The 13,821-nt window shown below is 40.5% G+C and overlaps 1 protein-coding gene across 1 annotated transcript in view; it reads left to right on the plus strand.

The window, feature by feature from the left end:
- Positions 1–13,821, plus strand: part of LOC147208555 (teneurin-3) — a 230,472-nt gene that overhangs the window by 19,834 nt on the left and 196,817 nt on the right. Inside the window, exons 2-4 of the mRNA XM_086137267.1 lie at positions 6,966–7,035; positions 8,726–9,104; positions 12,152–12,415. Coding sequence (XP_085993393.1) covers positions 8,825–9,104; positions 12,152–12,415 — 544 coding nt within the window. The 5' untranslated portion in view covers positions 6,966–7,035; positions 8,726–8,824. The remainder of the gene's footprint in view (positions 1–6,965; positions 7,036–8,725; positions 9,105–12,151; positions 12,416–13,821) is intronic.

Consider the following 13,821-nt stretch of genomic DNA (forward strand, 5'->3'; position numbering starts at 1 on the left):
ATACAGACTTTACATCAGGGTTGCACAATAAATTTTGCCCAGGGCCAAGCCAACATGCTAACGTTAACACTGTCAACTGCCTATTATATTCATGTATTTAGAGTAGAACATAATACCTATTTTCGTGTAGCGCAACACACAGTCTAAGAGTGCGCATGGGTGTAATTTTCTTTCTTTTGGTATTTTGCTCGACTTTGCGCTGGGAGAATTGAGCGTAATGGGGTGTTGACACCTTTGTGTGCCTCTGTGGGATGGAAAAATTATTGTCTCGGCCAATCCTAGTGGCATCCCTCATTTGCCTCATAATCAGGGCAGTCCAAGGCGCAGTACGCATGAGTGTCTATGTATCTATGACTTTGAAAGGTAAAATGTAAGCTCTCCCCTTGCCAATGATGTAGTCGGCCATGGGCAATCGGAGATACGATCGTGTGTTTGTGTTTTGCATTACAACTTAACTTCTTTGTTTTTTTGCAAAATAAAAATAAATCAATTTACTGTAGATTTAAATCGAACAACTACATCGTTTTTTTTCTTCTTATATTTAAGCACAGTGTCAATGTTACAGTGGTTGACAGGTAACAGCAAATATGATTTTAGAAATAAAACCTGACTTGTTTGTTTTTTTTTTTTTGTTGGGGAAGGAAGTATTTTTTTAGGTGGTACTTTGTCAAAAAAAGTTGTTTGAGCCCAATACAAAATTATACAGCTTTCAAATATATTCAAGTGTCAAAAGTGTATTGTACATTTGTATTTATCCCCTGTACATTGACACCTCTAAAAACAATCCAAATTTATTTATGTGTATTTTACTGCCGATATAAAGTTGGAGAACACCAGTGAAAAACACCGTCATGAAGGAACTCACCAGACAGATTAAGTTGTGGAGAGTTTTAAAGCATGGTTAGATTTTTTGGACAAAAACCAAAAAAAAAAATAGTGATGGGTCAATGAAGCGCCCAGAAGTGTGTTGACACCGTGACACACAGTATCGCTGAATACTGACACCTATTGGACTTAAAAAAAAACCCTGGAAGCAACCTACTTGACAGACTGAACTGACACTGATTTGATGACCTAGTGCAGGGTGCCCAAACGTTTTTGACCAAAGATCTACTTTTCGATCAACCAACCTCCTGATATCGCCCCGTTACCGCGCGCACGCACGCGTGAATGTACACACGCATGCCATGATGAGCAATAGCCTGACGATGAGGCATGCGACGCATTTAGGCAGCCTGTAAACGATCGTAGCTCACGCGTACCGTTTTAAAATGCTTCTCTCGGCCCTCCAGATTCCCATTTTTGGCCCGTCCCCTCGGTGAATTGTACAAAACAAACTCTGCAATGAGAATAATGATAACGATAAAAGATAGCACAACTTGGATCACAAGCTGCAACTGCAGACTGCTGAACGCGAACAACTTCCGGTGACACAGTCACACGTCACCGTAGGTTAAAGATGACCTGCTTTATTTTATTTTCTTTTTAAAATACTTTTTGTGAAAGTGAGACTGATAGAATGATAAGGGTGCAGTGCACACAAAAAATATATTACTAACATGCACAGACACATGGTTTTTTTTTCCCTCTCCACCTCGGATCGACTTGGGACCAGTCCTTGATCTACTGGTCGATCGCGACCAACGTAATGGGCACCCCTGACCTAGTGTGTACAATAATATAATTGAAGTCTTTGCATTCATACTGTATTATTAAATATTGATAAATAATGCGAAAATGTATCATTATATGAACATTTAAGTAAAAATGTTGTGAATGAGGGTGCTTGGGGACTTTTTGTCTTTACAAATATATTAAAAAAAGGTTTCTCCAATGTTTTAGAACTAAGTCTGTTGACTTTCCTCCAAGCGATTTCTTCTGCCGTGGAGAACACACACACACACATGGCACTGATCCTGGTGTACACAAGAACTCTTTGGCTAGCAGGAAGAAGTTTGGATAGGCTGTCTGCTGGCTCTTCCAATAATCCAGAGGATCTCGAGTCCGTCCAATATTCCCCTCTGCTAAATATCGCTGGACTTCAGCCGTTGCATCTGCAGTTACATTTCTCCCAAGTCCCCCCACAAGTCTTCTTAAAAATAAATAAATCTATCTATCTATCAATATCTTTCTTTCTTTCTTTGATGGTCTGAAAATTAAACTAAAAGCAAATCAATATATTTTAAATTGCCTATGTCAACTACTACTTTCTGTAACTTCCACACAAACCTTTCCTGTTGGCAAAACACACGAGGACCTGAATCAGTTCCTTGAACGCTTCACTCTCCACAATGCTGAGGGTCCTTGAGAATGAAGTTCAGCAGTACCTGATCAAGCAACTGGAAGCTTGATTGTTCAACATAAAGTGGAGAATAAATCAATAATAATTACTGATCCCCAATTGATTATCTACAAAGTAAGAGAATGATGCTTGGCCCGATAATGCCTCAGCATCGAGGAGGTGCTTTTGTTAGTAGAAGACAGCTCTGAGAAAACAAATGTGACATTTCACCTGCAATAAAATAGTGAGCTAAGAGTTATCTGGAAATGAATTTGAATTAGAACGGAACAAAACAAGGTGAATATATTTAGTTTCCTGTGGAGTTGCTCCATAACCCATAAAGATGTCCACAAGGAATCACGATCTTTAGATCGTTTCAGCACGTGCATCGCGTCAACAGAAGCACAGAGTTTGCTGCGTTTTTGCCGAGTCGACGCAGCTCATGCATCGGTCACGTGATTGTCGTAAAGCGGTACAGCAAAAATGCTTTGGTTATTTCAAGGAATAACATTTAATCTATCATCAAAAATGGGAACAGGATGGCATACCTGAGAACCTACCAAGACATGACCGCCCAGCTAAACTGACTGAACGAGCAGGGAGAACATTGGTCAGAGAAGCAGCCAAGAGGCCCAAGGTAAATCTGCAGTAGCTGCAGAAATTCACAGCTCAGGTGGGAGAATCTGACGACAGGACAACTGAAGTTGTGCACTCCACAAAACTGGTCCGTATGGAAGAGTGGCACGAAGAAATTCTTTGTGGAAAGAAAGCACTGAAAGTACCATTTGCCATGTAGAGACACAGCAAACGTGTAAAAAAGGTTCTTTGGTCAAATGGCCTTTGGCCCAAACGCAAAATGCCTGTACTATGTGTGCAGAAAGCTACCCCTGCTTTTCAACCTGAACACGCAATCCCTACTGTGAAACATGCAGGTGGCAGCGTCATATTGTAAGGTTGCATTTCTTCAAGGATAGGGAAGCTGGTCAGAGTTGATGCAAAGATGGATGGAGCTAAATACAGTGGAACTTGGATTTAATATAACCAGCATACTTCGGATTTAACAGCCAGAAAATAGTGTCCAATCTACTCAAAATACCAATTTGTACAGTAGCTGTAAGTGTCTGTTCATTTAAGAATTGGCTGCAATTGTACCACAATGCCAGAAAACAGTGCTGTGGCACAATCAAAAGACAGTGACTGGTGGCGCTGTTGTCACAGTTCAGTACAGACATGCTCACAGACACGCTTATGTGGCGGCCATGTTCGCAGTGGCGATGTTCCCATTAAAGGCAATGGAAAGCACTGATATTAGCTTAGCATTGTCATACAGTAGGCACTCGGCTCAAAAGGAGTATGTAACATCTACCTCTTCATACTGCATCTATGGCTTCTGTTTATGGATAGAAATATAAAGTTTCAATCTTTTCTCGACTTTGTTGCAATAATTTTGTACAGCACATTTTAGGCCATGAAAAAAAGGAACAAAGCACTACATTCTTTACTGTCTTGGATGTTTTTAGGCCACAAATAAAGTACTTAAATTTAATGGAAAATAGACTCTCAAGGATGACCCCTTCCCACAATTTACAAACATTCCATTTCCAATGTTCTAACAAACAGTCTCGCGTTCTTTGGAATGATGTTCTTGTGCACATTTTTCAGAAGACTGTACTTGGCGAGATCACGAGACCATACTCTGCATTCTTAATTTTGAGAAATGGACCGTGTTCGGTTAAGTAGTAGCTACCATCTTTATTACTGTAAAGGTGCTGTGATAGCATGTAGCGTTAGCTGCCCTCACTGTAGAAGTCTCTCTCTTTTTTTTTCTCGATATTTTGAGAGGTTTTGCCTATAGTGCTACTGCCACTACGCCCCAAAGTGGCCTCAAAGTGCCAATTGACTCAGACACGTCGGTCCTTGAATATAGTTTAGTACACATGGTGGTGGGTGGCAAGGCTAGCATGGGAGTCATTGTGAAGTGTGTGGTGTTCCATAGATCACCAAGTGTCTCTTTCCCTCGCGCTGTGACACTAATTTCGGCCGCTGATCCGTGGTGACTTCACGGGTGGCTGCCTGCTCCGATTCAAGTGCACGATCAAAGGCAAGACATAAGAGGAGGATGGTGGTGAAGGGCAGTATGTGTGTGTGTGTGTGTGTGATGGAGGGGTGGGGGATGTTGGAGAGTAACGGAAAACTGAAAAATAGAACACAGATTTTGGTAAAGAATTAATGACTGACTTACAAAAATCTTCAAACGTAATCGGTCGGCATCGGCACAAGCACTTTCTACTCTGGTTCTTAAAATATTTGTGCTGGTGCTCATCTGGGGAAAATGAGAGGAAGGTTTTACTTTGATCTTTTTCTCCAATCAACCAAGACCCGCTGTCTTTTTATCCTTTTACATACGCAACCCTTCACTGGAATCCTTTGCGGTCTTAAAACAATAATAAGGGGCTTTGTTTAACAGCAGGCTTCTCCGTGATATCTGCACTGGATATTGGCTAAAACTGCTGTTATGCTGCGAGTCCATTTTTAATTATTTATTTATTTATTTTACATAGTATAATACATATGTTGACCTTTTTAAGGCGATATTTAACCCTCTTGTTGTATAAATCTTATTCTGATGGCCTATTTTGTGATTCTTTTCAAATATGTTTTAAATGATTTCCCCACACATATATTAAATATTTTAAGCCCACCCTAAACAACAGACTAACTCGCCCAATTTCATGAAATTTCATGTGTTGGCTATATTTTTAAATAATTCCAACAAATCATAAAATTCTCTATTCTTAATTAATTCTTTCATTTTAAAATTGTGTTCTACTTTTAATTGTTTTATATTGGGACGATATATGTTGAATGCATGTTTTCTAAAATATAATATAATAAAAAATAACTTCAGGTAACATCATTTTTTAAAATGGTATTTTGTAAAAATGATAAATCAGGTTTACAATTGCCATATAAAATAAAAATGGTGGGTTGAAAAACCAAATTGAAAGATGAGAGGAAATTTGCCTTCCAGAAAAGTGAAATGAATTTCTCAGCTCACTACTGCTTTTTGGGTTTCTAAAACCGCAAAAGGAAGAAAGAAAAAAAAAGTTGTTTTTTTTGGACAAAAAGCAATAAAACATCAAATTTGTCTTAGTAAAACAATTATGAAGTTTTGAAAAAATTAATGGTGAATAATTGTGGTATGATGAATGAATAAATAAAAAAAATCCAGCTCTTTAGGAAGAAAAACCTGCCACAAATGACCTTTCAGTCACGTAAAATAATTTTTTTTGTTTCCTAAAACTGACAAAAATGTATACTTGTATATTTGACATAATAAAACAGTAATAGGGGTTAGATGTATTTTTACAAATAATAAATGATTTAAAAAAATAGATCAAAATTAATTTTCCAGAGACAGAAAATTATTTTCCAAATTTTCTACAATATTTGAGCACACTGGTGCATTTGCCACAGTAAAGCAATTATGAGGGGTAGAAATGTTTTCATAGATTTTTTGTTTAAGAATGAAAACAACTTGACCAAAACCCTCTTAAGAATCATAATTAGTGTTGTTTTGTAAAACTGACAAAAATGTATACTGTATACAATTCACACATTGAAAAATAATTATGCAGAAAAAAATCTTACCAGTCTTCCATGGTAAATATATCAAAATTAACAGTGCGAAACAGCCGCATTTCTCGTTTCTCATGTCGCCATAGCAACAACAGTGATGCTCTCTTTCGCTCCTTATTCCATCTTGCTGTCGCATCATAAAGTCAGTGAGGCTTTTGTTTTAAGGTCAAACGAGTACATAGTCTCTTTTTTTGGGGGCCCTACGGAGGGACGAACAATAGTCTTCTCCCGAGAGCTTCCGTGACCTTTTCACAGCGACGCAAAACCAGCGGGTAGCATTCCCACGCGGCCTGTATGTGTGAAGCAAAGCATGCTGGGAGTTTGTGTACTTTACACGCCTGGTCACTCAAGGGCTTCTTGCGGGTTACGACACAAATATAACTCCACTTAAGTAAGTGTGTGTGTGTCTGTGTGTGTGTGTGTTTGTCTTTCATTCGGATGCAGTATTATACGAAAAGAATAAGACGGGGTGGTATTCATTTCGGCTACAACTCGTGTCACTGCGCTTTTTCCGGCAGTGTCCCAGCGGCGTACGTCGCCGTCAGAGTGGTCCGAGCTAGTGCCGTGTCATTGGGAAGCGTCCATGCTTGAAGTGAAACCAAGTAGAGCTCATTCGGGGGGGCAAAGCGGGAGTCCATAACACGCTCTCGTAGCGCAGCCAAGGGAGAAATGAAAGTGTGTGTGTGTGTGTGTGTGTGTATGTGTGAACATGGTAATAAAACAGTCCTGACAGACTCGGGCTTCACATTCCAACCAAGGGTTTTTTTTTCTTTTTTCTTTTAACCACGGATTAGTCACATTCTCATTCACTTTATTCCTCGTTTTGCATTAACTACTCTTTTAAGATTTCAAAAGTTTTTTAAAATTGATTCCTTGCACCTTGTGTATCAAAACAATTCCCAGCTCAAATGAACTATTATGTCATTAAGCCATTCCAGCCCCCAAAGACCACCACCATTTTTGCGACGTTTTTAATTAAAAAAAAAAAAGTTTTCATGAGGTGTAATTTACTGTAGTATTCATGTGTTGGCTGTGTGCCTTTCAGGGGTTTGGCCGAGTGAATGACGTCAGGAGTTGGAGTGGAGTCGGCCATCTCCTTGTGACTCCAGCTCCTTGTGAGTGTTCTCATTTTGTATTTGTGTGTTTGATTGTTTGTCCCATTTACTAATTGGTTGAAAGTGCATTGGCGACTGTGGCTCTTTTTGCCTACACGCAAAGGCATCACCGTACCTTAATAGCTCCGTTTTTTTCCGCCACACTTCAGAGCAACCGTGCATGGGAAGGTCATCCATAGCTTTAATTTTTGCTTGCAACACAGAATCCATTCGGTGCACCTCAAAAAAAACGCATGAACAAAAAAAATAATCATAATAATTAAAAAGGAAAAACCCAAATTCACCTACTCAGAAAATTTGAATATTGTGAAAATCATATGAAAGACGTGAGTTTCAGCTGTCGCATTCCTTGTGTCAAGGCACTCTTGAACAACAAACAGCGTCAGAAGCATCTTGGCTGGGCTAAAGACAAAAAGGACCGGACTGCTGCTGAGTGGTCCAAAGTCATGTTTTGCATTTCCTTTGGTCCCAGAGTCTGGAGGAAGCAAGGGGAGTCACAGAACCCACATCGCTTGAAGTCCAGTGTCAAATCTCCACAGTCAGTCAGGTTTTGAGGTGCCTTGTCATCTGCTGGTGTTGGTCCTTTGTGTTTCCTAAAGTCCAAGGTCAATTCGGCAGTCTACCAGGAAATTTTTTCAGCACTTCATGCTTCCTGCTGCTGACAAGTTTTATGAAGATGCAGATTTCATTTTCCAAGAGGACTTGGCGCCTGCACGCAGTGCCAAAGCTATCAGTACCTGGTGTAAGGACCATGGAATTGCTGTTCTTGACTGGCCAGCAAACTCGCCCAACCTAAATCTACGGGGTATTGTGAAGATATGCCGGACTCAGCAAAGCAGAAGGCCTGAAGGCCGCTGTCGGAGCAACCTGGCCTCTCATCACACCTGAGCAGTGCCACACACTGATCGACTCCATGTCACGTTGGATTGCTGCAGTAATTCAGGCAAAAGGAGCCCCAACTAAGTCTTGAGCGCTGTACATGTACATACTTTTCATGCTCATACTTTTCAGTTGGCCAACACTTCTAAAACCTTTCTCTTTGTCTAGTCTTATTTTATTATTCAAATTTTCTGAGAGTGAATTTTTTTCAATTAGTTTTCAGATATAATCATCTAAATTAAAAAGGAATTAACACTTGAAATGTATCAGTGTGTGTGGAATGAATGTGTGCAGAACACAAGTTTCACTTTTTGAATAATATGACTGAAATAAGCCAACTTTTTCATGATATTCAAATTTTTTGATGATTTATAGCTCACAAACTGCACGGCATAAACAAAGGCGCTCATGTGCAGATAAAGTGAGGCGTGGCAACGCATGCCTGACTCTGAAGTGTGTCACCTGCCGCCATTTTAGCCCTACCCAACCCCCCCAAAAAATCTGGAAAACTGAAATGATGAAAAACAAAAACAAAACGCTGTGGCTCCTCCATTCAGTACAACATACTCTGCACGATTGCAGCAATTATCTCTAAATATGTGTAATTTAGTCTGGAACAAATCTATCAAAAGTCAATCTCAATTGGACTTCAATTAGAGTGACCACAACAATCAGGGCAGAGGAAGTTTGATTGGTTGAAATGGGGTTTCAAAGTCAAGAGAGGCTTCAAGTTTGAGAGCTTTGCGTGATGCTTAGAAGCGGATAAAACTCACTCGAACGTATTGCTCCCTGTCTTGACTTCCCTCTGTAGGTGGACCGAATGGAGTGAGAAAGCGGGGCCAAGCCGGGACCATTATAAGGTGACAAAAAGTGCAGAAAAGTGGGCTGTAGGTGAAGGCATGCAAGCAGAATGGAACGGGTGAGGGAGCAGCAGCCGTTCTGCTCGCTCTCCAAGAGCCAGCGGGAGCACCGTGAGCGAGGTGGAGAAATCGAACGCGAGTATCGTTACACGTCGGAGCGTGAGGACGGCGCCCGCGACGCCACAGCACCATCCTGCCGCGTACCCACCCAGAAGTCATACAGCTCCAGCGAGACACTCCAGGCCTTTGAGCATGACCCGGCGCGCATGCTCTTCGGCGGACGCCTCAAGGGGACGGTGCGCCAGGAGAGCGCCGAGTTCAGCAGGCCAGGTCAGAGACACCCCAAGTGAATGATCCTTTATCACGCTTGAAACCCTATCTTCACACCTTAAAACATTCCTTCAAACCTCGGCTTGAAACCATAACGATGGTTTGAAACCCTAATTTACAACTAGACTGGACACCGCTCTGATTGGCTGGATTGGATTTGCAGATACTTTGCATTTATGCAAAATCGATCTGTTTTGTCATAATTTGCGGTCAATCAATGATGCCATTGATCAGATTGACGACATAAGACATGACAGCAAACACAATCTTATTCACTCTCGAGACGTTCTATGCTGTCATTGTTATTAATCGAAGGTTTCTCAGCATCTACAGTCGGACTTTTACTTTAAGCTTTATTGGAAGACTACTTTGAAAATCTCCACCCTGTTTTGAAATGTTAACGCTTTCTTAAAAAAATGGATATGGTAATTCTGGTTTGAAACCCTAACCCGTCATGCGTGAAATACTATCTTAAAACCTCATTTTCAAACCCTCAAAGTCTTAAGACACTACTTAAAACACCTAACCCAAGTGTAAAACCCTAACCTTGTATTTGAAACATTAGTTCTGACTTAAAACCTTAACCCAGGTTTGAACTCCTGGTTAAAGTTAAAACCCTAATCTGGCCTTGAAAAGTGACAATGAAAGCCTCTGTGTCTTAAAACCCTATTTTCAAACCCCAATGCTGGCTTGAAATCCTCACACTGTCCTAAAACCCTACTTTTAAATACTAATTCTGACTTGCGAATCTACCCTGTGCTTTGAAACCCAAGTCCTCGCTTGTCACCCTAACCCTGGCTTGAGACACTGACTCGAAACCCTAACTTCCTGACCGTAATTGAAAAGCTATTCTTAAACCCCAAGTTTGTCTTAAAACTCTGACCCGAATTTCATATCGCAAGTTAAGACCCTAACCTTGCTTTAACTGCAACATTGCAAAAGCTCCCTGGAAATATTAATAAATAGTAATTACATGAAATCAAATGAATGCATTAAAAAATGAAATAGCCAGTTGTACATAGCATCATGAAATTTGGTGTGCATGTCTATCATGAGACGGACTCACGAAAAACAGTCAAAAGAGACAACGAGTCAGTCATTTTGACTCAAAACGTCAATTTTAGGGCAATTTTAACCAATTTGCAGGGGTCTTCCCAAAACAACCTCCCCCTAGAGATTGTCTGATTGCTACTAAATTGGAGTCCGACAAAGATAGGCAACGTTATATTGCCTCTATTTTTTTCCTTAGTCATTGCATGTGAAATAATTGGAATAAAAAGTGTTTTAATTGTCCTTTTTTTTTTTCTGAACACAGGCGGCTGGCCTAATTTCCGTAATTAAAAAGTTCAAACAGTCCATTTTATTTTGTGGCTGTCCTCGCGCTTACAATCTTGCAATTATAAAGAAAATTATTTTTCTGGTTCATATGCCATGGGTAAATGACCGTTTTATGATGTGAAGTGGCCAAGTTATTTTTCGTGATTTTAGCTTTTTTTCCAACATCTCCAGCTGCCTCCGATGGCAGCAAATGCCAGATTTCATGTATTTTCATCTTTTGCTCAGCACACATGATCTCACTTTACAAATATACACGATGACATTTAAATACGCTTGGCCGGATCTCGGATGCTTTCATGTCTGACCATGAAAGAGCCGCCTCCATCAATCACACAGAAAGTGCTGTAAGATGGACCATTATATGTGAAATTAGACTAATATAAAAATGCATTTTTTGATGTGGAAAATGCTTGGAAATATGGATTGGATTGGATAGGATAAACTTGGTTGTCAAATGTACTGTATGTGTAACATACAGCACAGATGAAATTTCTTCCCTCTCAACATAAAACAAGATGCAATTTGCTGTCAATTCCATATCATATTTTAGATGCCTAAAAAATAAAAACGACATCAATAGATACAATCGTAGTGAAAATACAAATGCTGAAAATAATGTCATTGTGCTTCGGCGATGTGAAGCAGCATGTTGGTTCATTGCTCCAGTGCATGTCTCTGAACAATTGTTCGTCTGTCATCATGTGACAGCAGCTGCCATGTTAGTTGGACCAAAGGAATTAAAAGAAAATAATGAATACATTCATCAAAGTAAATGAAGTCCAATAACATAAATAAAGCGGGAAAATGCAACAAATAAAATAGGCATTTGGAGACAAAAAAGACATAAAGAAAAGTACAATTAAAATTAAATCATTCAATACATTGGAGTGGACATTTTTGAGCATTGTATGATGAAATGAAACAAATGAAATTACACACACACACACACATATATACATACACACACACACACACACACACACACACACACACGATGTGGATAAATATATTAAAAGCTAAGTATTAAAAAAAAGGAATCCAAATCTATACAGTGACATAATCAAGATAAAGCTACATTTTGGGGCTTGTATTATTTAGTACAACAACACAAATAAGAACAAAAGAGGGGATAACGAAAAGTAATTACAAAAACAGAATTTAAAAAATACTAGATAAATGATGAAATTAATCTATCAATTCTTATAAGCGGTGACTCAAAACAAGGAGAACAGTTGCTTATTTATGTGCCTTCTAATGAAATGGAGTTTCATTGTGTTGGTACCGGTAATTAACCTTTCGATCTTAAAATATCTTATTTGAGGGGCAATTAATTGCCATTTCTTTTAACCTCTACTTCGTGCTGAAAAGCAAGCGCTTTCATTAAGTCGTCAATGAAACTGCTGTTTTGGTTTGTTTGTTTGTTTTCTCATGTTGATTAACCTTGATTTTCCATTACATGAAAATATAAAATTGCATCGTGACCATTTTGAAAATGTATTCAAGTTTGAGCTTCTTTGCAAATATATTGACTCGAGCTTCCTTGGGTGTCGTCAAGGTTTTGATTTAACGACAGATGCCCCGGCCGCCCCCCTCCCTCCCTCGCGATCCGCCATTTTCCTCCTCACCTTCCACCGCATTAGCGCTCGTCTCTCGGTCGTTAGGCTTGTTTTTCGCTCGCTTTGTTAACTTTTATCGCTTCTCTTCCGCAGGGCAGACGTTCTCGCTGAGGCAGCTCGGCATTTGCGAGCCTCGCCGAGGCCTGGCGCTGTGCCCCGACACTGGCCTGTCCCATCCCCTCAGCACCTATGCCCGGGGGGCTGCCGTCACCTCGGAGGGGCACGAACCCCAGTCCCCGGAACGTACCATTGCCCTATGGAGCAAGGGGGGCCGCAGCTCCTGCCTTTCCAGTCGCTCCAACTCGGCGCTGACGCTCACTGACACAGAAATGGACAATAAGTCAGACAACGAGATGGGTGAGTCAGATACTTGATGCTTATTGGTGGGTGGCTGCAGCTGCAGTGGGCGGGATTTCACCCCCCCCCCCCCCCCCCCCCCCGGCTGATTGGTGGGAGAGAAACGGCAATGCAGATGGCGGGAGAAGGAACAAATGAGAGTGTCTTTCCGACGGCGTCACCTGGTTGTTTTTTCAGCATTAAGGAGAGGAGTTGGATAAAGTTCACCCTGCGGCGAGCGTGTAATCAAAGATGGCTTTGAGTGGGTGGGGGGGTGTTGGAGGGGAACAGGCAGGTGCGAATTGTTGCGAGGTTGAGTAGGCACACACAAGGCAACGGCGCTTGATGCGATGGTTTGAAGTGCAAATGCGATCACGGTGGAAACCTGAGACTGCATTGGGGCAAATTGAGGCTGATGCTGATTTGTCTTTTGTTTTTAATTAATATGAATACAGTAAATATTCTCTAGTACGGACTCGTGTTTGCGCTGTCCAATTTGTCCTGATAACAGAAATTCCTCATTTGGGAAATGAGCATGGTACACGTCCTTTATGAACCTGCAAGTATGTTGACCAAATACACGTGTAACAACAAAATCAATAAAATACAAAAATATACTGTCCAAAAACTGTTTATATAACAAAAACTGCAATACAGGTGTATCCAAAAAAAAAATCACAACAGTAAAATACGTACAGTATTTTAATGTTTATTTTTTTTCTGTCTTGGGAAAAAAATATGTATTTTGGATTGTTTTGTTGGATGCATTCTTTGGTTTATGACAATGTTTGCCTGCGTGTCATACAGTTTTCTTGCTAGTTGCAAGTAACTGTCCCGTTGATCACCGATGTCTGGTAATTGTTGTGCATACTGAAGGATTTTTGTTGCCATTTGCATTGCGTCCTTGCTGGATGGTGGCTTGTCATCAGGAGTTGAATCGATGCCTTGTTGTTTAAAGTTTCGTAGATTTGAGTCTTTCCGACTCCAAGTGTCTGCTGGATCTTTTTAACTTTGTGTCCAGCCTCGCTCAAACGGATGCATTTCACTCGCTCCGCTCCAGTCGTTACAGTTCTTCTACGTTTCGATGCGATGATCTACACGACGTAAGTGAATAAAGTTCAAATCTTTCGCAATTACAGTAAAACGCACGCCAATAAAAAGTCGCTTACACGTCTTCGTTTCGAATCTGATGAATGAAAACGGCGAAGCGAACACGTTTCTTCGGTTGTGTCGAGTGGGTGCTGCTTTTAAGCTAGTGCCGCATTCTACAGGACGTAAGTGAATAAAGTTAAAATCATTCACAATTACAGTAAAACGCACGGCAATAAAAACTCACTTGCACGTCGTCGTTTAGAATCTGATGATCGAAAAACGCAAAGTGAAAACTTGTTTCAGCGTTGTCTTTTCCGTCGCATCGGGTGGGCGTT

This window comes from Hippocampus guttulatus, chromosome 2 (genome assembly GCF_054856545.1).
Source record: "Hippocampus guttulatus isolate MCC_2025c chromosome 2, RoL_Hgut_1.0, whole genome shotgun sequence".
Lineage (NCBI taxonomy): Eukaryota > Metazoa > Chordata > Actinopteri > Syngnathiformes > Syngnathidae > Hippocampus > Hippocampus guttulatus.